Raw genomic sequence first — 25,936 nt, forward strand, 5'->3', positions numbered from 1 at the left:
CCCTGTGGTCCATGACCCCTCAGTGATTTTCTTATTTTCAACTTTTTTGAATCACCTCTGCATTCTTTATGATTGGGTGGGTTGGACGTCATTGACAACTCACAGACCTCCAGTCTACTTCTGTACCCTTCACCATGTCGGCTCTGGCAGTTAGCAGCTACGCTCCTCCAAGTGCCTGCAGGTTTTAACAGATCTGGGGAAAAGTACTCATATATTAATATACTGTATTAATCATTTAAATGTCTTTTTTGGTAGGACGTGATTTGTCCCAGTTCTCAAGAACATCTATAACAGAGCGTTCATAAAAATCCAATCTGTTTCACATATTGATTAAATAAAATATTATCGGAGAGGAATAGTGATATACCCAAGTTGAAAAGCAACCACTCTTTCTTAAGAGATGGATCTTCCTGCCCTTTTTAAGGTGGCTGCTTATTTAATTTAGCACTACAGTTCATTTAAAGCTCAGGTGGGCTTTGCCGAGAGCTCATCTCGGCTGCTAAATGACTCAATCTTAAAGCTGTCAATATTGGCTCCTTATTTCACGGCCCCTCAGTGCTCCTCTGGTTGCCCAGAGTCCCAGAGATGTGATTCACCGTATATTGGATCGCTCATAGGAATGATGCACTTATAACTCATTTTTACTCCATTCACTGGAGACTAAAACGAATCTGTGAGGGAACTGCGTTACCATGGTAACAGCAAAAACCAGGAAAAGTCGGTTTAAAGGGTAAAGTTAAACAGTAAGAAGTGTGTTTTGTGTCATTCACACATGCAGAGCAATAAAATGTGTTTGGATATAGCAGGCCAGGCAGCAACATGCACACACGCACTTATTCACTAACTTATGTATCAAAGGGACAGTTCACCACAAAATAAAAAATACAGATTTTTACCCGGGCTTGTGGTGCTATTATTTGCCTAGATAGTTTTGGTGTGAGGTGCAGAGTTTTTGAGATATCAGCTGTTGAGATGTCTGCCTTCTCTCCGTATAATGGCACAAAAATGGCACTCAGCTTGTGGTGCACCAAAAAAAAAAATACATTTGAAAAATTCTAAACTTTGTACTAGAAAAAAGGTAGTTTTATGAGATTCTAAAGTAGTTCCTAGATCTACATCTAGTTTCTAGACTCACCTGCACTCACTCACTCACTCACAGCAATATCTGTGGATCACCTTCAGTAACTGGGTAATGGTAGTTTTGAATTCTCCAGATCTAAGTTTTGGTGCTTTGAGCACCACAAGTCAAGTTTAGGTCCATTATATTGGAGAGAAGGCAGACATCTCTAGGGCTGATATCTCCAAAACTCTGCAACTCACACCAAAATTATCCAGATGGATGAACAGTACTATGGACCAGGGGAAAAATATGTATTTTTGATTTTGTGGTGAACTGTCCCTTTAAGTTATATGTTATAAAATAGATAATAGCATTATGTTATTCTAAATCAAACACAGATTTCAGTGAGTGCATGTACAAAGACAGAGAGGTAGCACAGTATGTGGTCAGGTTCAGGCTCTGGTAGGAGGTTAAAGATCAAGCTTGAAAGCTTGTTATAGTCAAAGTGACTACAACAAGCAAGGTCAGCATGCAGCAGCCTCTGCAGTGTCACATTTACGACCGAATCAATCCACGACTCTCCGTTTCCACTTGGGTGCTTCCCATTTGGCTAACACGCTCTCTGCTTCTCTAATTCATGCCTCCTCCTCACAATCTCAGCGCCACCAATCAGGGGAGCGAGACAGAGACGAGAGGATGGAGGGATTTTAGTCTCCAAACGGGACATCCTTGCTCACTCCAACATCATTCTGAGGAGATGGCAGCACACCATCTCCTTTGTCCTCTGATGTTTAGAAATGATTTAAAGAAAAACACCTGAAATCTGATGATTGCTGCTCCAGCACATCATTACAGATCTAATGGTGCGTCAGAGAAATTACACTGATAGACAATTAAAATTTGTTAATGAAGAGAACAGACATGAGGGAACAATAACATCTGCTCTAAATGCACAAAATACTTTTCAGGCTCTGTGCCAGGTTGCATAAAACCACTTAGGCCAAGGCTGCCCTCAGATTTTCATCTAAGGATGCCTTAGACATAAAAATGAGTTACATTAGATCAACAAATGGATTTCCTTAGTATGACTGCACACTTTCATTTTTTAAATGTTTGCCTTTAGCCATTTAAGCATGGTGTGTATTTCACTGACCTATTGCACATACATATAAACAGTCTGAATAACATTAACATTATACATTACACATGTAAATGCAAATTGTATATTCACAGATATTGTATATATTATTCTATTTGATCTTATTTATTCTTATTTTATTTCTTACTACGTTTCTGCTTGCACTGCTTCTTTTTCTGCTGCTGTGTCAAATTGAATTTTCCTTATCCTCTTATCTCATCTGTTCCTTTATGCATTGCTTGAAGGTCTTTAGTAACCATTTTAAAGGACCTATAAAAGCGAAATAATTTGTGGAACATCAGACAATGGTTGAAATTTATGGTGACTGAAGAGGAGGAGGAGACATCCAGACACATCTTTCAGGACAGTGAAAACCCAGTGGACACTATGAGAGATGTGCAACTTGTTATGGAGAATAAACTGACTGTCAGTTTGCACTGGCAACTTTGCAACTAGTTAGCGAATGTTAACATAACTCTGTCTCATACTGATGTTAGCTACATCGTGTACTGAAACTCACCAGTTTTTGTTGACTTCTTGCTGTCACGGTAATGTTTTCATATCTCTTCATGACTCATCTATGGTCCATTTCACAGCAGATTCCTCACATTGACTTTGTCAGTTACTCTGTACCACATCTTTTGCATGTGTGTACTTGTTACGGCTGCTGGATTAAAGTGATTTTGGATTATGTGCTTGCTCGTTCCATATTCTTTAAAGAGACCATGATTTTCATCTTCTGTCCTGTTTGGTTTTCTTTTTGTTTTTGTATTTTCTTTATTGTCCATTTTGGAAAAGCTAGCTAACACTGAAAATGATGCAGGAAAGTAACATTAAAGGATGATAACATGAGTGAAGTGTAACCATGGTAACAGAAATGCACAGATGCTGTATTATGACATCCTAAGAGGCTTTATGCAATGAACCTCTCAGCTTAGAGAAATATTTTTCACACAGGACAAACTTGAGTTTGAAACTTGCGGTAGTTTATGCAACCAGGCACAGGATGATATTACAGGATCAATACTATCGACTGTGCAGCTGTGTAGGGCAAATATTTGGACTTCATTTTTCCTAAATGAGCCAAGATGCACTTGAAACAGAAAATATGAAAATAAGAAGAGAATAAAAGCTTTTAGAATAAAAAGGCAGACTTGTCAAAAAGTTTTTTATGATTCATTCAATGAATAAACATGAATAATGCTGCTATTAGTGGTGCAGCTGTAAATTAAAGGGACAGCTCATGGCAAAATCAAAAATACATATTTTTCCCTTGTAGTGCTATTTATCCATCTAGATTTTTTTTTGGTGTGAGCTGCAAAAATTTAGAGATATCAGTTGTAGAGATGTCTATCTTCTCTCCAGTGTAGTAGGACTAAATGGCACCTGGCCTGAGGTGCTGAAAGGACCAAAAACTACATTTGAAAGAATCAACAGCTATGTGTCTTTCCAAAAATCATAACCTGGTTATTTGAGATAATCAGCAGACCTTGTTGTGAGCAGTTTAATGTAGGAACTACTTTCTTTCTGCAGCAGGATCTAACCTAACTACTTTAGAGTCTAGCAGAATTTTTTTGTCCACTAAAAAGAAATTAGTTCCTACATGAAACTGCTCACAACAAGGTCTGTGGATTATCTTGAGTAATCAGGTCATGATTTTTAGAAAAAGATACTGGCTCTGAGCTTGTGGTGCTTTGAGCACATTATAAAGGAGAGAAAGCAGACATCTCTACGGCTGATATCTCTAAAATTTTGCAGCTCACACCAAAGAATATAAATGGATAAATTGCACTACAGGCCAGTGTAAAAATATGTGTTTTTGATTTTGGGGTGAACTGTTTCTTTAAAATGACATACACATTAACGCATCAATATTTAAAATCAAATAATATAATATATATTTTTCTGCAACTGACCTTTCTGCGTGAGTACTTTTGGTATTTAAAGTATATGTATGTTGGTACTAATACTTAATAATATATATATATATAAGTATTATAATAATACTTAGTAATTTTGAATACCTGACTGTTTTACTTGTACCGCTGGATAAAAGTGTCATTGTGTTGGTGGTAGATGAAGCTAAGTCAGAGCCGTGAAGAGAGAGGAGGGGAATGGAGGGAAGAAATGCATGCTGGTCTGAGAAAACAACACCAGTGTGTGGCTGCTGTGGACTCAAACAAGTGAGAAACTGAACACACGAGAGAAAAGCAGGTGATTATAAAGGACGATATGGGAGCATCATGGCATGCCATTTACATGGTGGGATGGGACACAGGGTGGGATGGGACACAGGGTGGGATGGGACACAGGGTGGGTGGGTGTTGGTGGTGGTGATGGCAGTGGCGGTGGCGGTGGTGGAAAGTACCTGGTGAAGTCCGAGTCAGGGAACAGGCTTAAGTGATAGTTTGGGAGGGGGGCGGAGTGGAGGAGGCTTTTGTCACACTCCACTGGGGAATAGTGTCGGGGGGAGGGTGCTTTGTCACATAGTTTGTTCACAGTGCTGTAAACTGGCTCAGGAGGCCTACAGTGGAGTGAGAGACAAGAGCAGAGAGGTTAGTGTCCGGAGACAGAGGAGGGGACGAAGGGTCTGTCTGTGAGGGATCAACAAACATGATGGAGACACACAGGTGAAAGACAGGGTGACTAAAACAGAAATAAAGCAGGATGAGACGCAGATGTAGAGACAGCAGGAGGACAGACTGCTGTATGGTGTCGATGGTATATGGTTCTGATCAAAGCACAAAGGTCAGAGAGCCGGCATGCTTTACATCAAGGAAAGGCACTCGTGCTAACCCAGAATTACACCATTTATTCAACAACAGAGATGAGAAGTAACTATGTACAAATACAAATACTTTGTTACTGTACTTCAGTAGCATTTTCAAGCATCTGTACTTTAGTATTTATCTTTCTGATGACTTTTTATTTTTACTCCCTGTATTTGAACACAAATTCTGTGCTTTCAGCTCCTCACAGTTTCAAAACAGGCTTGTTGCTTAAGTTTTAATGCATTTGATGGAAATTATTGATTATTTCCATTTTGTGTTACTGCATGCCGCCTTCTCAATATCAAGACCAATTTCAACCTGGAACAATAACAAATAGAGAAGACGATTCACTTGTGTATTTTCAGTGCATATCACACATGAAGATGAAACCCATGTGAAAAATGTAACAAAACCAAAATTACACTAAAAAAATGACAATACAAAAATGAGGAGACAAATATAACAAAACAAATATCACGTCAAAGATGTGACGCAAAAACGATGTAAAAGACGAAAAAAGATGTAAAAACTGAATGAAACGGTCTGTAAAGCAAAACATTCCAAAAATTACGTTAGACTAAAATGGCGTGAAAGATATAACAAAACAAAGACTTAAAATACATAACAAGATGAAGAAGACGCAACAAGATGAAAAAGATGTCAAAGATGAAACAGACAGAGGGAGACTCGACCACAGAGGAAAGGTGAGGTTCAGCTAGCTTTCTACGGCTCAGTTAGCTTTTCACAGTTGAAAAGTTCAGAGGTCTTCAACCCGCAGAGCTTCTCTGAGTCTGTGGAGGACGGGGTGGGAGGGGAAACATCTCGCTTCCACCATAGTTCAGAAATTAAACAGGATTTCAACCAATGTAATACACAATAATTCACCATTTGGACTGCAGTACTTATTTTTGCATGCACAGTTGCTACAAATTGCTTCTTTAACATTAACATCTAAAACCCTAAATTATTTATTTCAGTTTTAAGAAATCTCATTGGTATGCAGCGAGCTGATCTTAGAGCTCTTTAAATTTTGTACTTTATTCGGTTTAGGGAATCTTTTACCATAGACATAGCAATAGTACAGTTATGGATAGAATATGGATAGTGTTTATTACTTGTGATGACTTACTATATACGCTAAGTATGTTAAAGACAGATTATGTGCTACTGTGACCAAATGAGATAATTAAAGGAAAATGGTAAACCCTAATACGCACTCTAATGGTAGAACAAGTAGACAAGAGTCTTTCTTTGATTGAATGAATGAATGAATGAATAAGATCTATCCTTTAGTATTATTAATACTTTTTTTATCTTTTGATTCCAGTCTTTGAGGTTGAGTTTGTGTCATTTAATTTCTGTCTTTTTATTTATTTAAACTATTTTATTTAATTTAAACTATACAAACACAATGAACTTGTCTAGAATGATGAACTTTCAAAAAGCAACAATAAAAAAAATAGAGTAGTGAAGACGTCAGTGAACTGCCTTAGTAATGTCAGTTAAACAGCAATTCACATCTAAAGTTTGGTCACATTTGTAGACATAAGTGGTCATACCAGAACAAGTAATGGTGTCACAGCAAAATCCCTGAGTGTATTGGACTGAGCAAGGGTGTGTTTCATTGCTTATTAATTCAATTTTTTATTTGTAAGAGAAGGATTGCGTTATTTTCTCTTTCAAATTGCGCATTCCTGCTTTAATGTGCTTGTATGCTCATCAACAGAGTAATCCATTGGAGACACTCTTTAAGAACAAACTTATTTGGACAGGGAATAATAATATTATAATAATCTACAGTATGCATTGTAGCTTTTATAAAGTCATTCATCATATTTTTTTTAGATGACAGAATCCCTGAGGAGAAAGACTGAAGCAGAAACCTTTCTCATAACATTTAATTGAGCATCCAATATTAAATGGAAAAGGGCTTGTGCTGCATGCAAGTGCCATGATGTCATTTTTATTTCCAGCCATTCCTTGCAACAAAAAACGTGATGAGAAAACATGCAGGAGCGTGCAGCAAGTGACTGAGTGCATAATCAGATCTCACCTCAACTGGAAGTGCTGGGAATCAAACCTGTGACCCTCCCCATCATCTAGCGAGGGATTTCTAATAGGATGGAAAAAGTGAACTTTGATAATCAGCCAGTGATAATAACTGTACTTTAGAATTAAAATTCTGCTACTTACATTTTTGAAACATTTAGACACTGATCACAGAAACACTTGGAGGCATGCCACACAGACACAAGTGAAAACTGAAAAAGCCACATCCCTGAAAGTACTGAAGTCAGGGATTTAGAGTCATCAACAACATCATCACGAAACATCAGAGTGTGTTAGCTATCACACACACAGAGTGCGCCTGCATGGAGAGGCAGTACTAATCTGCTACAGACTGACAGACACAGACACAGACACAGACACACACACACACACACACACACACACACACAGCACATTCATATTGCTTGCTAAACATTCAGTGAACACGTGCACATCTGCTGTCTGTGACCTGATGTGGATTCAAGTGAGTTAACTAGAGCTTGCAGAGCAGTATGGGAGTTTGGAGAGGACTAATTTATGAATAATGTGTGAGTTTGAGACACAGCTGTGTGTGTGTGTGTGTGTGTGTGTGTGTGTGTGTGTGTGTGTGTGTGTGTGTGTGTGTGTGTGTTCGTGTGTAGTCTGCTGATGTGAGGCCTGTACTCAGGCTTTTGGAACAGGATTATGTAACTTTAGATAACTCTATTCCATTACAGTCACAGAAAAAGAAGACGTAATCAGATTACAGATACTCTTAGTAAAAATGGGGATTATTAGCAGGATTACAATTTTAACATACATTTTAAAATAAAGAACTCAACATCTAATTTAAATAACATTTACAGTCTGACCAGCCGCTAACATTAGCTACACAAACCAACCGCTAACGTTAGCAACGCAGACCAAACACTAATTTTAGCTATACAGAAATACTTCTACAACTGCTACATGTGTATAATTACTGCTATTAAACTAAACATGCATTTGCACATAACTAATGAAGAAACAGCTGGACAAGCAATTAACTAACTATAAGGATGAACAATTTCACCATACTTGGTATTGACTTGATCCAAAAGTAACAGAAAGTAATATTGTGACACTTAGATTAGATTATTGACTACATTTTTTTAACAGGTAATTAGTAATTGTATCAGAGTGCATTTTTATATCACCCCTCCCAAATCTGCTGGTTGTCATACTTCTACTGCAGATCAGACAGGATGGATATATTGCAGGCCTTGTCTACACACTAGCTCAAATACACACATATACACACACACACTGTCAAACGGACTTGAGTCGTGATGTCATTGTTCGGCCTGCCCTGAGCATCCTGCCACCTACACACTCCTCTCCTCCTCATCCATCTCCTCCTTTCTTCCCCTCTGTTGTTGTGTGTTTGCATCCCGTTCACAAACATGAAAACATCTTGAGCAGCTCTGTCCCCTCCGGCTGACTGTAGTTGGAGAAGGAAATGTAGACCTGCAGCTATCTGCTATCATCATGATACCAGCTACACTACAGTCCTGCTTGACAGTTAAACATAAAAAAAAAAACAGATAGTACTTATAAAGCATAAAATAAAGAACTAAATAGAAACTGAGTGGGTTTACCCTCCAATGCATCTGGTGGTATGACCTTCACTTTAAGCAAGGGTGTTCCACTGATCATATTTCAACATGACCGAACAACATGGCAGTGCTATCAAAGAAAATATTAGCATAAATGTCAGGGACTCCCTACAAACTTGGTATTTGACCCAGGGGCAGTGCCTTGTAAGTGTTGCGTGAATGCTGTTGGCTTGCATTGGATCATCTTGGATAAACTAGCAAAACCGTAACCTAAAAAGTCCTTTATTATCAGGCGTAAGCTGGAAGGCGATAATGTAATTGCTTCAGTGTGTGCGTGATGACTGGAACTACAGCTTGTCTGCAATTAATCTTGAATACTACTGGACCGATCAGCCTAATTTTTTTTGCGCACATTCATGACTGTATGCTGAAGGACCTCTGTGAGGTCCTTGTTGCCTCCATTGGTTAGGATGGTTATAGAGGCTGAGGCATGCTGAGGCATGCATATAAATACAGGTGTACCTTGAGTCCACCAGTACTGAATGTCTCAGGACACCAAACAAAACGAGGTCACTTCATTCCTGTACAGTGTTTTTCTTCAGACAGCAGGAAAGTGTGAGGTGGCTGAACAGTGCAGGGTTGTCAGAGTTCAGAGATCAGAAATGTAAATGATGTCTTATATTCAACTGGAGAGAGTGGACGAAAAAACATGCCTAGAACCATCTCTTTTGTACCAGCTGTTATTGTGCTTTGATTCCTGGATTCTGTGCACGCACCGAGTCTCAGTAATGACCCACTGGTGAGATGCAGAAGCCGGAGAGGTCTGGACAGTTGGCTTCGTTTCTCTTGCTGAATCATTCATACCGCAATGAGCTGAGCTGAGGCAGCCAGTCAGTTCACATCAGACCAAAATGCAGTGACCTTGTAAGGACCCGTAGGTGCCATTTAGAGTCTGGAAGGGGACTGTGCAGCTGGCCTGTGTGGGCACGGTTCATCTCTCTTTTTCTTTTATTCATTAGCCTTTAACTTTTGGACTTTGGATGTTTGAAAGTACAGTAACTTTGTGCATTTCTAAATTTCTTTTCAAACTAGAAGGCAGTTGTAATGCCACACAGCAGTCAGAGAAGTGCCTCAGTGTCACAGAAAACAACAGGATCTGAAACACAGTGCTGTTTCTACCTCCACTTTCAGAACACAAACTGCTTCACTCCAAATTGTTATGAGTGCAGGGTATCTAGGGTAAGTAAGACAGTGTTTCCCCTACCATGCCTTGAAGGGGAGGGTGCAATGGGCCTTCATGCCCTTCCTAAAGGAAGCAAAATATTTTAACCTTCAGTCTGAAATTCTGTTTTAAAAATCATTTATTTAATTAATATAAGAGAAATTTGGTGTTATCAGAGACTGTGAGAATGCTATTGTCAGTGGCTTTAATGGTAGTAAAAAGTAGTTAGACACTGTCGCCGAGGAAACTCATGGACAGCTGCAGGAGCACAGTTTTCCAAGAACACAACAGAGTGACTGTGTGTGTGTGTTTAATCACAGGTCAGGTCACAGGATGTATTAACAGGTCTGGGAAGCTCCGGATTTGACTTGGAGATAATTGCGGGTAACCAGCTGGTTCTGGCACCGAGTTGTGTGGGTGCAGATTAGCAAAACCTGACCCGTGCAGAACTCTATCTGCTGTTACAAATGCAGAAGTCACTGATGATGTAGATTCTAATATTACTGCTACAAGGTTTGTGCAGCACAATAGCTGTTCTCTCTGTATTTCATGATGTTGCACTGTCTACTTGATGTTAAGTTTGTGTCTTATACTGCTGTAATGTTGGTAAAGACACAGTAATTAACATTTATGGAACTGACTAGTTGAACAGCAGACATTTTGACATGTCAGAACAGAAAACTAACAGGTGTATTAATGATTGTTGCGTTCCACTTACATGCTGGCTCACTGTCACACGCTTAATGGCATGGAGTCGTAAATATTGTTATGAAGGTCACCCGTGTTTTTCTGCTCTGACAAGTCCAAATGTCTGCTGTGCAAAGCAGTCCATTTGTTGTGCCAAGTGTTATGCTAACTGTTGAGCCAAGGTCGTGATGATGAGGGTGCCACAGCACCCCCTTTCAGGTGGTAGGGGACCTGCACAACGACAGTGTTAAAATAATAAAATACATTTGTTTGCATAAGCTTCATTTAGTTTTTGGTATTTTAATTTCAGTTCCAGATTTTTAGTCAGGTTGAAAATTACACTGAAGCTCCATGGCACATTAAAATGACCCAAATGGATCAGAATCAACAACTGACAGCAGCACCAGCAGCACACATAATGAAAGCCCAATATCTCTGCACACTCTGTGCCAGTAGAGCAGAGAGTGAACATTTATCACACAAGTGGAGAGGAGGAGACATGATGAACAGTTCCATCAGTGTGAATCCTGAAAACAATGACACTTCTGGAGTATTAGCATAAGGTAACAATTTTTTATATTTACTGCCACTATACAGTAGCCCTTAATGCATATTAGCCTATTATGAACTATAAGCCTGATGATCTGATGCCTTTGCTTTGCCTGTAATACTAACTTTGTCGTAGTTGTTATTCTGGTTTTCCTATATGAGTCAGCATTGTGTGTGCAGCCTATATTTTATGTATACTTTCTTACATGATTATTATACCTTTCATAAACAAATAAGCTTTGGTACTGTTAAGCTTATCACACTATACAACTTATTTTTATGGGCCATACTCATGTAAGAAAACATGCAACACACATTTTACAGCATAAATCATTTATACAGAGCATTTTCTTATGGGTGAAACTGCATATTGCGTGTTCCCTTCAACACCCCCCACTTAAAACATGTTCCCATGGCTGTAAGCCTAGCTAGCTCGTCCTGTATTACTGCACACATATGCATGTAATTGTTTCTTTTGAATTATTCTGTACACATTTCCAGTCTGCAAGTAAAAGAGCTTAAAATGAAGGCCAGTTTTTCAACAACCAGTTTCAGAAGTACAATGCCCAACATGTTATTTACCAACGTGTTTTGATTAAGAACAATTTCTGACTTTTCACTGGATATGTTTTATCAGTTATTACAGAGAGTGAGGGTCCACCTGGCTTTGTTAACATTCACCGTTTGTTCTAACTACACGTGTAGAACACAGTGAACAAGAGAGACTGTGTTACCGTCAGAGAGTGCAACACTTTAGCTCAGCAAGGTAATCTCAAAGGCTATTAGAGATGCACCTTGGCCAAGAGCAAACAGTAAACCTCTTAACTCCAAAGAGAATGGACGACTAATCCTTCACTCAACAAAGCTTAACACAGGGGTCCTTCAGTTATCCTCTCAAATGAGCTTTTGTTATCACTCTGCTGCAATATTCCTCCACCAGTCTTTGGTTTGCAAATGGAATATGACAACACATTGTTCTTACCACAACATGCAATAACAACCTCATCTAATAGAGAGATGCAGTGTGTATTCATTTGTTTTGTTTGATATCAAGCACTTTTCCTTACCGTGCTGCCTTAAAATCTGCCATTTTTCAAATGGTGTGACATATAACCAATAAACAGACCAGCTGAGGCTGACACATAGACCAGATCTTGTGTTTGACAAGCAGCAGGGGAACATCCGCCCGTGGCAACATCCGCTGAGCACAAAGACAAAAGCTTTACTCTCGCATCTGACTTGATAGGAAATCTGGTCCACTTGGTCCGGAGCCGCGTGGCAGCTTGCTTTGGGATTAGGTGTTGGGGCAGCTGAGGCGGGGAGCCTCTAGTGTTTGGCTGTGACTCGCTGCAATAAGACATGTTAAGCTTTCTGCTGTTTGGACTGGGAGCAGCTGTTTAAAAGAAGCCAACAGGTAGAAAACTACATAAGGAAAAGTGAAAAAGAGAGTGCTAAAAACAGCAGGCTGCCAAAGAATAAAATGGAACGTTTAGACCTCATGGAAGTTCTGAGAATGAGTTTTGTTTCCATGTCTACTGATCATTAAAGCTACTACAAGAAACTTTCAAATTCTGTTGGTTCTGGAGGCCTTTTCTTGCTTCTTATTAACTGGCCAATGCACTACTCACTGTACCTTTGTCAAGGAAAATGCAAACTCAAGTGTGTTTCTTCTGATTTCAAGGAGAATCTGACCCAGTGGAAGGCATTAAGAATAACTAAATGGAAACAGCTGATTTTCTCACGGATGGTCTGCGTAACTTTTGCAGGTCATATAGAGACATCCATGATAAACTGAGACGGAGACAGCTTTGGGAACCAAAAAAGTTAGGAAATATGTCACTAAAATACTTTGATTTTTATTTTAGATTTCTGTGGAAAAACTTTAGTTTTTAAAAATATGTCTAGGCCTGTACACTTTTGCAGCTCTCCTACTGTAAATGCTCTAAACTTTCCTTGCATAGTTTAAATTCCTCAACCCAACCACGGATATGTGCCACACCTGCCAACATTAAAATTTCAAAAAATTTATGATGATAATGATGATATAGCAGGCCAATAAATTATCCCAATAATGGCAACGTAAAAATAACCAGATTGCTATTTTTTGTGAGAAAGGATGCCTGCTGCTCAACCTCAATGAGCATTGACGTCACACAGGGAGAGCTGCATGCACAGCTGACGCAGGAGAGCAGAGGAGCAAATTGGGACGCTGCTGAGTTGTTTTCTGCATGTTGTGTGTCAATGAAATGAAATTTAAGTTGTTGTTGTGGTTCCTTTAATGTTTCCATGCTGCATTTATTTACTTTTCTTATTTGTAGATAACCCGTTTTAGCATTTTTGCCTTCATTTCCTATAAATTACTCAGTTCAGTTGATGGCACTGCATAGTCACTATTTTGTTAGTTTTATCAACATCCCACAGTTGTAGTATCTTTCGTCTGTCTACTTAGTTGGCCTTTTTCTTTGAGTTATATTTGCTTTATCACTGTGAAAGTAAGTTCACATTCATGTTTATTCTTATATGTGTATATAGTATATTCTAATTTTTCTTTTTTAGACCACACATCCAGTCAAATTACATACTCAACCTGGTAAGTGTCCCACCATTTCATATATATGTCTACAATAAATGTCCTGTACAGTGGGTCCTTTTTCCTGTCCTGATTCTTGTACTGGAATCAGCATCCATATCTACCAACCCAAACCAATTCATTTTCCAAAGGCCCTGCCTTTTTTACATATTTATTCATATTTATGTTATGTCAACACATCAATTTAGCTGTCACCTAATGTTAAGTTATCTGGCCTGTCTGCCTGCACAGCAGCTATGCACATGCCCCTTGAACTAGGTTGTAGGTTGCCAAGCTGTGGTGATAGATGGGTTGAAATTTTGCATATTGTGTGCAAATTGTGTTTTATAGACAATATTGTAACTTGGATGGCATCATACGAACATACAAAACTTATGGATCCATGTCCGACGATTAGCTATCGTAACGTTTGAAGGCCATGCAACTTATTGGAGTTCCCTGAGAGATACAGTAACATGGGGGGACGGAGGGAGATGACCTTGAAATACAGGAGGAACCAGGGAAAAGTTAGGTCTGTACTGTAAATAAAGGAATTTCAAGAAAGTAAAAAAAAAAAAAAAAGCTTTGTCTCTGTGAAGTTTCATTTTTGTTAAAAGTAAAACTAATCTTGTCAAGCAAGTTCTGCATTAGACAAGTAACCTGATTTTAAGAAAATATGACTAACTTTGTCTTAAGCTAATATTGAGCTACACTAAACCAGCAACAGACTACAACAATAGTTTGTTTAATATCCCAGCAGAGGAACATTATTGTTTTTCTTATTTCAAGAGAAAGATCATTTCCACATCTTCTCAATTTAAGAATCTTATGAAATGGCACCAACTAAAGTTTAAATTAATCTTTGTTAATTTGTTATTTAAGCAAATTATGGGAGTTTCAAGAGAGACACATCAAAACTGGAGGGCAGTGGGAGATGGCCTTGAAATACAGAAGAAAACCAGGAGAAACAGGAGTGTTGGCAGGTCTGGTTTGTGCAATGAGTCAGCTAAAATGATATATCCTGTTTTCTATGGTTGCTTTCAAAAATGGGGAAAAAGAACCCAACAGAGCACCGATCAAACAACAAGACAACATGTGTCTGTGCCACTGAGGCCACATCAATACCACAGAACCAGGCAGGGTGAGGCAGAGACACTGTTTTCTATCAAAGTCTTTCTCTGCACATCACATTTCAGCGTGTCATTGATTGTGCTGCTGCTGGACCTGAGGCAGCCTTCACTCTAACAACATCATTTCCTCTGACAACCAGCATCGCCACAGCCTTTCTAAAGAACGGCTTGTTCCACCAACACCAAAACACAACAGAAGTTCTATGGTACTGTTGTGTTTAATTATAAAGTAATTACTAGGTGCAGCAGCGGTCTCGAGGTGTCCATCACGGCGGCAATAAACAACACGCTGTCCAGACAGGAATCATAAAAAGATACATTAAGTCACAAACACAACACAGCACAACACAAACACAGGACTACAGCAGACCAGTGGTTTTCAAATCACTGTTTCTGGGGACCCTCAATTTCCTAAGCACTTGTTTTAGTAAATGTGATAAGAATATAATTTTGTAGATCCTGAATTTCCTTTATCATCCCAGATGTCTTTTTTTTGAAAAACACTGCAGGGCAAACTGTGATCCGAACACAGACACAGATCAGTGGGGACAGAGGGGGGACACAGGAGGAGTGGGGTGGACAAAGCTTCTACCTGTAGTTCTAGTAGTCTGGTAGGAAGGGAGGTAATTACCGTAAGAAGGAAAAACCATCCAACCTGTTTATATCCTCTTCCCCCAGTAAGTGCTTAGGGAGGGGGGAATAACTCCCGGGGGAGATGGGTGGGAGACCAGACTTGTACTCCAGAGTGCCACTGTTGACGGGGGAAGAGATATGATTTTCCATGGCTGGGGAGAACGCTGTGGAGGAAGAGAGAGAGAGTAAAATGGCTGCTGCATAAACAGACAGACTGGCTGAAAAAAATTCCAAAATTTAAATGAAATATTACAACACACTTTGTATTACTAGTTGTCAGTATCTTTTACTTCAATTCAGCTTCAAAATACATTAATTTGGTGCCTTTTTGTAGTCTTTCAAATATGTGAAACACAAGAGCACACATGTGGTGAACTGATTCAACTTTGTCTTTATCTGTTCTAACGTAAGCTGCAAACGTTAGCATGTCCGGCTAACTAACGCTAGCCTATTAGCTGCAGTAACTTTATCTCCAGCCGAACTTGTTAGATACCACAGCACCTGCATTTGTTATGTGGGGGATTTGGGGGGGTGCGCTGATGCAGAATCAAAGTGGGTCGATGAAGATGCATCTCACTCTGGCCCGCTGTCTCAGGCCTAAGCTGAGTTAGCTTAGCTCTTAACCTGGCTATCTTCTGCGATCGCGGTCTGGCTGGGTGACCTGTCTCAAGGTCCGCTGCACTAACTGAGTGCCTGTGCTTCTGTTTCCCCACGCTAATGAGTGTATTTCTGTCATCTGTCATGTAGCTATACCTGCTGTATTTCACCATCCGACCAATGTTTGCTGAGATGTAAGATAACTTTAGCCTCAGTCCTTTAGCATTAGAATTATATTGTATGCAGCTGCTAGTCAACATTACATTTACACTTTCACAGGGTTCTTGCCAAATGTAGACATTAAAATGTCAGCTGGAGACTTCTCAGCTGACAAGTCGAGTTAGCATTAGCTTTCATCAGCCAGCTACACTTATGAAATCTGCTTGTGAGTCATTATTTTAGCTGTCAAAGTCCACGGTCGTCACCTAAAAATGAGAATCTACTTTTGTTAACTTCTTTAAGGAACCACAGACCTAGTTTTTCAACAGTTACTCTAAACTTTGATGTCACTGTAAACTGCATCAGTGCGGTGCAAGAATGGAAAGTTTGGCAGGCGTAGCAACAGTAACTACAACAACAACAACAACAGTTAGAATATACTGGGCAGAAGTAGAAAAAGTAAAAAAAAGTAAAAATACTAGAAAAATTCTAAGAATTTAAATATTTACAAGTTAAGCAATCGCAAGAAGAAACAGAAAGTGTAAAGATACCAAGGCACAGATAAACGAAAACTGTAACAATAATGCGAACTGCAGTGGAAAATTATCGTGCAAATAAAATGAATAATGCAACTACAGATGTAACAGATGTACAGGTAATATTTCATCCACAGTATGAGGAATTAATGTTCTTAAAAGTGGCTTAAAAACACAGAAATTATAAGGATGTCAAGGCACAAATAAAGATGATGATAATATATACTGCAATGGAAGTAGTAGAGCAAAGTCTTGGAAAGTGGAGCAGACGAAGTAACACCACTTGTGAAGAAATGTCTGCAAAATTATTTAGGTGTCCTTATTGTTGGTCCCTGGTGAATATGAGAGTAGGTCTATTGGACTTGGATCCATCAGGCAGACAAAAACACGACCTTGAATGAATGCTAATGTTGCTCTGTTTCTGTTGGACACGTACAGTTTGTTTGCTAATACGTGATCAGTGATTCACAGTCACGCTCTCAGTTATGGATTCAGTGCACAGAGATCTCAGGTATAATAATGAGCAGACGGTGAGGAAAAAAAAAACAGCCTTAAACATCTTTTACATTCACTGAATATGCTCTCTGCTGTGTGTTTGATTTTGTAACGACACATCAGTTCAAACAGAAGAGGTGAGGACTTACAGTGTGTGATATCAGGAGGCCCATAGGGATCTGATAGGTAGACATTGGTGGGCTTCCCCACCTTTAAGTAAACCACGTCTGACGTGTTCTTCAGGATGGCCACAGCCTCTTCATGGGACACCTCCTCCAGACTGTAGTTGTTCACCTGTCCACAGACACAGACACAGATACAGATACTGTCCCTGTTGTCCGGTGAGGAGTTTCAGAGGCTGCCCTGTGTTTTCTTGCTGCTCCGGTTAGATTAGTCCAGCGTGCTCCCTGCCTTCAGGAGACTGGATTATGACAGATGGTGTTCGGGTGAGAACACGACAGGAGGAAGGTAATTAAATTAAGCGCTGGTTAAGCAAGAGGGATGCCCTCCTCAGGAGAGAGCTTGCTGTTACACTACTGAGCCGGTAGGCTGCCTCTTTATTCCTTTCAAAATGTGTGCCAGAGACTAATTTTATCTCTTAATTATCATTAAGACTGAAGATACAGGAAGGATGTTGTCAGCTGAAAGCACAGTGTCTCATTAATCTACTGCTGGTTAACAGAGTGTACACAGAGTAACCTGATTCATGGACTCACCATTAGTGTCTTGGATATCTGTCTCTGTAATAGCAACAATTGTATTACATGATCAAGATGCTCAACAGGTTGTTTGTTATTGTGATGTGATCACGAAAGATTCTGACCAATGACTGGGTGAGACTCAACTTCCCATTGTTATAATTTACACATCATATGCAAAAAAAGCTATAGAATAAATATGCTTTTTTTTGTAAAACACTCATTCTTGAGTTTTACTCTTCAATTATGCTGGAAAATATATTTAAAAAGAACTCAAACTCTTGGCTACCAAACCTTGTAACAGGCCAACCTCATTGTGATTTATTTTTTTATTAACAGTAGCATAGTCACAGCATAGTTATAGTGAGCAGCCACTTTATTATTTTAAGATACTCAGAGTTCTCTTAATGTTAATCAAAATACACATTTTTAAACCACAATTCTTATTTAGCTTTGATTTAGAAGGGCTGCAGAGTTGACATATTATGGTTGAGATGCATATGATAGCAATATTATTAAATAAATTTGTTGAAAAACATAAAGTTTACCAGTGCTTGAGCAGTATTACTGCCTTTTTTAAACCAGGAAATGAGACAGGGATCCTTTGGGTATAGCTAACACTTTTTATGCCAATTAAATTCTGTTTTTGTAAAAATCTGACTGTGTTGATGAAAATCTAGGACACGACTTTAAAGGGACAAGATTTTCATAAAAATCTATTTTAAAACAAAGATGATTACAGTGGCACCTTTTCTTACCTACTGTATGTTATCAGTAGGTATTAGTTTTAGATTTTAAAGGCGTCTAACACATTTTTAAATTTGAAATTGTGAATTCTTATCTGGGACAAGGCTGTTTTGTGGCACACAGCAAGTTTAGAAATAAAAAAATAAAGCCAAACAATAACCAATCCATAAATTACATGTACTTCATACGTTTAAATCCCTAAAAAAATAAATTGAATAAAGTCACAGACTAAGACTTTGCACAGACTGGAGCTCTTTCATGGTCACTATTTACAAGACTACAACTAGATTATTTTGGTCTTGTCCCCACTCCATTAATTTATGGCAAGATATCCATACATTAATTTCCCAATATATTGATTCTGAATTTTTAAAAACTTGAATCTTAACCATCTTTTGTAATTTTTGAAAATGAAGTCAAACTATACATCAGTTCAATCAAAACACTGAATTTATAGTCCCTTAATAATAATTTTACATTATGGCCTGACTCCAGCAAGACTCTCATGATTTTACTCCAACACTGATAATGGCGTAAGGCCAGCATTAAGTGACTCGAAATGTGATGGTACAGTGACCTTAATCCAATTCCGCGACACCTCAACAGCCTCAAATGATCTTAGAGTTAAATAAACTTCTCCCAGACACAGAGTCAACAACAGTTCTAACAGGGCTGATTATCTGTACCTGATAATGAAATAAACCAGCACCAAGTAGTGCATTCACAACTACAGCAGTTTAATCTGATAGATATATCATCACAACTGTCTTAAATACAACCACTAAAGGGTTAACCACCGTGGGCGGGACCAGTCTGTAGGTAGGTGAAATAGCAGAGTCACCGGTTGGCTCTGAGAAGCTGTTTACAAATGAGCTGTGATCTCATTGGACTAAACCCTCAGAGGGATAACAGGTGTCTTACCTTCTCTTAAATGCCTAAAATTCTATTAAAACCACAGATGAACATCGAGTCTACAATGATGCACAATGTCAACTCGTCTCTGAAATTCCCAGTACCAAGTAATTTTGAAACCTCTCCAGATAAATTATACATGCATTCAATGCTTTTTGTAACCAAATCTAAAAAAATGACTATTTGTATGCTTTGTCTTGCAGCAAATCACATTTTGATTTAATGTGACATCTGATTAGCTCACTACTGCAGATAGAGGCCACCAAAATGTTCAAAAATGTGACTTCACTTCATGCCTGTGGCGCCTGATTAAATTCAATATATAAAATGCTGAAGGATTATTTCAGGAATGATGGGTAAATGAAGCTGAAAAAGGAAGGTATCAAATGAAGTACTCTGTTGGTGTTGGTATCACTTTAAGCTGCTATTGGTACTGGCGTAATTTTTTAAATGAACCCAGCCCAAAATTCAAAGCTCTGCAAAGATCATGTTCAGTATTTTGACTGCATTACAACAGTCAGGTTCATTGAAGAAATTACTGCATTTCCATAAGAAATAATCTCAAAAAATATAGTTGAATTATCAACCAATATAAATATAATATCTCTCTCTCTCTCTCTATATATATATATAAATATATATATATATATATATATAGATATACATATATATATATATATATGTATGTAGATAAAATATCTTCCTAAAGGCTCTTAAACTTAAACTTATGTTCATACTCACCATTAGCAACCTGTCTCCAACTTGTAGCCTCCCATCCTTCTGCGCCGCCCCGCCGTCGATAATCTTGGTGACATATATGCTGTTGTCACCGGGGATGTGCTGGTTTCCAACTCCACCAGCAATACTGAAGCCGAGCCCTGTGTGTGTGTTTGTATATATGGAAGGAGATGGTTAGTTTCTGTGTTGCGTGTATGAAAGATTTATATTGACCATCTGACAGTAACACCAACATATGATGATGTGTACTATGATATATAGTGTGTCTCTATGCACATGAAAGTTTTCTGGAAAGGTTTTACAGTAAACTGAGGAGCTGCAGGTGCAAGCCCACCTTTTGGTCCTTTGACGAGTTTGATCTCGATGATGGTCTCCAGCATCGGTCTGCGGCGCCGCACATACAGCCGTACAATAGAGCCTGCGACCTTCAGGGCTTCCACCGCCTTACTGTGAGACACCTCAGACACGTCTGCATCGTTCACCCGCAGGATGCAGTCGTTTACTCTGCAGGAGGAACAGTGTGGGTCAGTGGTGATAATTATCGGTAATAACTGAGAGCGAGGCTGCACTCACACTATTTCATTATTCAAAAACAGTCGGCGTATGGCCTAAGCCCTTTTAACATTTAATCAGCAGCAGTAATAGAAATTGTAGACATCAACAATTACTTTTCGTTAGAATTCAAAGCCGACAAATCCATAATTTAATTCTGACTAGTAGGAATTCTAATTAAAGATATCTACAGTTCATTTCTCACCAGTCAAAATGTTATTTTTGACGTCAACAATGAATTTCTTACTTGTGGAAAAGTCTATTGTAGATACCTGTAAATCGTGAGCTTTTATTAATTCAATCCTCACTATGTTCACTGTAGATATCGACAATTGTTTTTACATCAGATATCATAAATGGAGCTCTAGATTTCTAAAGATAAATTCTGACCAGTCAAAGTTAAATGTAATGTCAGAATGTCATTTCAGATAACTGTCAAAAATGTCAAAATGCCATCTCCATTAGTGAAAACTAAATCACTAGTAGTCAGGCGTACCGATTAAATGTTCAAAGGACTTGCCATAGACGGCATGTTTAAGTGTGAGAAGAGGCGGATGAAGAGCAGCAGCCACTTTGGGAAAAGTGTTCAATCTGAAGTTTAAAGGAGTCAAGCTGTATCTAAAGCTGCGAAACTTCAGCTTTTATAGAATGATGTTGATTATTACAACATTCATCCATATCTATAATTATTATTAAGATCCAAGCTTCTTTTGAGGTTTTCAAGTGAAGCTTTGAATGTCAAATGAAAACCTGAAAACCCCTAGAACAAAATCCTATTAAATCAACTTTAATTTCGTCAACATGAGTGTAATTTATGGTGCTGTTAGACCACAGCGTTGTGCCTCCCTTTGTGTGCAGCAGACCAGACTACAACCAGTTTTCACTGCAGAGAAAATGTTGAAAGGCTGAACACCAACAAATATTTACCGAAGCAGAACATTTCATCAGATAAAAACATTGTGAATTTCTGAGATGATCACATGTATCTTGCTGGCTTGTTGTCTTGCTTGGAATTCTTGGAAATGTTTGGATCACACAGGTTGGAAACAGTCCTACACAGCCACCACTGGACTTCTGTGATACAGGATATGGTGTTTTCACAAACAATGACTAAGTGGGTAAAAGCAAATAACAGAACAGCTAGACCAGTCTGGTAAGTTCAGATAATTACTAGGGCTGCACAATTAATCCAAATTTTACTGAAATCACAACACGTCTTTCTGCAAATTTTCAAATGGCAGGAGGTGCAATATTTGTTAAACAAATGTGTGTCAAAAACTTTTAAATAAATGAATGTTGTGAGGCAGAGATGTCCTGTCCTACATAGTAGATTGTACAGACTTTTTTTTTTAAAATATCTTCCTGCAAAAATCACACTACAGTCATTTTGACATGTTTTTCAATCACAATGAGAACAATGATGTAAAAATTACCATTATGTCTAATATCACAAATCAAATCACAATTGCATTATCAGTCAAAATCACTCAGGACTAATAATTAAATCACTTTACTGTAATGCTGCCTTTAAAACCAGGAAAAAAAAACAGCTTCAAATTTTTCAGTACAGCTCTAAAACCAACACAGAACAGCTTAAATTGAAAAACATACCGACAGTTTTACACTACAGTCAGTCCCAAGTTCTATTTTTAGCATTTCGGGCACACACACATCTGATGACAGAGTTGACTGTGCGTGGTTGTTGGCAGTCGATCTTGTTTACTTGGAGTTGTGACCCATGTGTTCGAACATGAGTTTAGATTGCATAATATGCACATTATGTATACGTGTGTCTGTGATGTGTGACAGAGAGACAGAGTTAGATAGATGATGAGGTGCTTTGTACATGCGAGCGAGCACATGGGTGTGTAAAAATCAGAATCAGCGAGCGGCTCAGTTTAAATTCCCCCTGAGGTGTCGACCAAAACATCCATGCCCTGGCACTCAAGGACACAAGTCTCCTGAGGCTGCTCATAGGGACCAGCTGGGGCCCAGCACACACACACACACACACACACACACACACACACACACACACACACACACACACACACACACACACACACACACGCTATATCCCACTGAATCCCATGCATACACACACACCCACTGGGAACCAGAGTGAAGAAATGTCTTCTGACACAAAAAATATTATGGTTAAATCTTTAAAGCTTTATTTTTTTCTGTTTTAAGTCCAGATGTAACAGCATTTCAGGACTATCTAGCCTCCATGATGTATTTCAGAGTGAGACAGGACAGGCAGGCAGGACATAATGTTGGGAGGAATTTGATTTAAATGTAAGTGAATGGACCAGACTGTTGCTAACTAGCTAACTAATGAATTTTAGCTCTTTACCACTAAAGGTTGAAGGCTGATGGGTGGATGTCATGATATCATTGGATGAAACTGGTTAGTTTAAGCCCACATAACCACGTCTTCTTTTGTTTTAGCAAAAGGAGATATGATTAGATTTTGATATGTGGACACAAAGAAGTGGATTTTTGTTTTGTTTTTTTTGGGGGGGGGGCATATTGTTAAATAGACACACAATGTGACATGAACAGGTAAAGTTTATCTATACTATCTGTATTAAGGATACAGACATATTATAATCATCATAATTCAGTACCAGTACACATTAATATGGTGTACCTACAATATGTCGTTATTTTGAAGTTAAAGTTTAAGTAGGTAACAGAGGAACTTTTGTTGGTGATCACTAAATGAAAATTGCTAACAGTAATGAAAAGTTCTTGCACAGTTACAGGCTGCCTAAAATATCCCTACATCAAGTTTTTTTTCCAGATGTTTTTTTCAAGTCCAAGACTCATAAGGAATCATCAGTCCAATTTTTAAAGTCTAAATTAGCACGAGTCTCTGGAGGCAATAAATGATAATAATAATAAATGAAATCCTGTCACTTACAGGATGGTTTCCCATTTTTATCAGATCCAACATGACAGAACCCCACTGAACACAACAGGACTTAAACAGATGTGGGCAGATAACTTGAATGTAGACCTAAACTAAAATGCTACTGATGTTTCGCCTCTTTATAATCATTGTAAGTCGAAGACTAGTAGCTCATTGGAAAAACATTTTCAAGGTGCATTTTCAATCTTTTTAAGCACCTTACAGCTGTATTAAACAACATGTTTCACACTTTATATATATGCTCAAAATGATTAAGCCCTATTTTATTTGTTCATCACATGAAACCAGACCTTATTGTGCTATAAGCAACCAAAATTATGTTTTGCAAAAAAAAATCTGCAGTCGGGAGACAAATTAAAACAAAACACAACAAAGCTTCATGTTTAAAAATGTGTCACCTGTATGTTAGTATACTTGACAGCCAACATAACATGACTGAACCAAAATGAAACAATCACTCAAACAATCAGTGGACAAATAACTTCAATTTCAAGAAAACCCACATGCAAAGTGTCAAGTGAGGCTTGAGCAGAGTCATCGTTTCATGTGAGAGGCAAAGGCAATTAGGCTTCCTCTGAAAAATGTTATTTCTTTTCTTTATTTCTTTATCTAAAAAGTGAAATATTCAGACAGAGAGCAATTTATTATGCGAGTAATGTATTTACAGTTTCAAGCAGTTTCAAGCACTTTATCCAATATTAAAGCACTTTCAAAACTTGAAAACACTACATTAAAATTCAAGCATTTTTTTCCAATTTCTTTTCTTTTTTTTCATCATTTTCAAGTATTTCCAACACCTGCAAGAACTCTGACTTCTGCCAGTAAATTTGAATAAATGGTTGTATTGTTTAAAATGCTCAAGTCAACTTGCAAAATGTGCAATTTGGACTAAGTACCCACATATGATTTTTATATTACATGCCAAGAGACTTCGCTTCTATAATGACGATAGAGGCAGTGTGTTTAAAATGATCTTGGACCCTGTATTGATTGAGTTTTTTTTTTTTTTTATCAGATAGTTTTATAGGAATCTTTCAGAGATGGGATGGTGGGTAAATTGTGGCTTTAGCCCTGACTACATCTCTGCTTTTACCTCTCGACAACAACATCCTCCACGAGAAACACCTGAAACGCTGCAGGCGCTCCCTGAGGCCGAGCCGGTGCATTAAGTATGCTTAGTGCTCTGCTGCAGTGTCCCAGAGCAGCGACAGGAAGTGTGTCTGGCTTCTGTAATGTTATAGAAAACCAAATCCCTATCAGGCCTCTTTCCTCGCACAGATTAGACTTCCCCTCCATCCATAATGCATTAGTCTCGCTGCCCACCTTGGAGTGGGTGACCATCAATTAGGCTAAGTGTGATTTATGCCCGGCCCGCCTGCGTCTGAGATCTGCTCGAGATTGACTGTGTACATGCATTATGCTCCTCTCCAGCATCTGTGATCTGACAGTAATGCTCCAGAGCTGCAGCTTGGAAAAAGAACAGGGGCTGGCCTGCAACCAAAACCACCATTTCCATCACTGCTACTATAGAAAGAAGTGAGGGGGGGGGCTTTCGATACGGAAAAGACAGCTACGATTTCGCTAAAATCTGTCTCTTTTTTCCTTGTCTTGTGTTGTTATAGTCACATCATACAACACATACAAGTACATCACCAATATAATACCAATATAATATTAAAGACGCCATAATTAACATGAACTTTCATGTCCAAGATGTGACAAAAGAAATCGATCAGTTGGTAACACAAAAAACAACAAACATACACAAATAATAAGAATTATTACTTTAATGTCAAAATATCAAGATTCTAGTTTCCTTTTTTCTTGGTAAATAGTTCAGAAATGTTTCCAAAAACAAGAAATAGTATCAAAGTACCAACTATTTGATAGTCAGTCCACTACTGTGACCACTGTTGGCAAAAGTAGTAGATCTTCAATGGATAACAAAACATTTCCATGTGCTAGATCAACATACATTTTAATGGAGCTAAGGGTGGGCGGTACGCCGGCTTTGTCACTGTCACCAGTGTCATGTTCTGCCACAACATGAATTTTGCAATACCATCATTACCATGATAAATGTTTTAGCACATTCAAACTGATGTGCTTTACAGTGACTGTGATAACATGCAGGTAGAGGGCTACACATGTACTCACAGAGTGGAATTACATCCAGTAACTAATA

The 25,936-nt window shown here is 38.5% G+C and overlaps 1 protein-coding gene across 24 annotated transcripts in view; it reads right to left on the reverse strand.

The window, feature by feature from the left end:
* Positions 1–25,936, reverse strand: part of dlg2 (discs, large homolog 2 (Drosophila)) — a 279,866-nt gene that overhangs the window by 31,628 nt on the left and 222,302 nt on the right. For 15 of the 24 annotated variants that reach the window (XM_084730723.1, XM_084730745.1, XM_084730744.1 and 12 more), the window contains 6 exons: positions 20,599–20,768; positions 20,268–20,404; positions 17,319–17,463; positions 15,381–15,546; positions 7,023–7,082; positions 4,567–4,722 (listed from right to left, as the gene is read on the reverse strand). In XM_084730723.1, coding sequence (XP_084586849.1) covers positions 4,567–4,722; positions 7,023–7,082; positions 15,381–15,546; positions 17,319–17,463; positions 20,268–20,404; positions 20,599–20,768 — 834 coding nt within the window. The remainder of the gene's footprint in view (positions 1–4,566; positions 4,723–7,022; positions 7,083–15,380; positions 15,547–17,318; positions 17,464–20,267; positions 20,405–20,598; positions 20,769–25,936) is intronic. The other 9 variants (XM_084730746.1, XM_084730741.1, XM_084730738.1 and 6 more) reach the window with 5 other exon arrangements.

This window comes from Lutjanus erythropterus, chromosome 11 (genome assembly GCF_056507025.1).
Source record: "Lutjanus erythropterus isolate fLutEry1 chromosome 11, fLutEry1.hap2, whole genome shotgun sequence".
NCBI lineage: Eukaryota > Metazoa > Chordata > Actinopteri > Lutjaniformes > Lutjanidae > Lutjanus > Lutjanus erythropterus.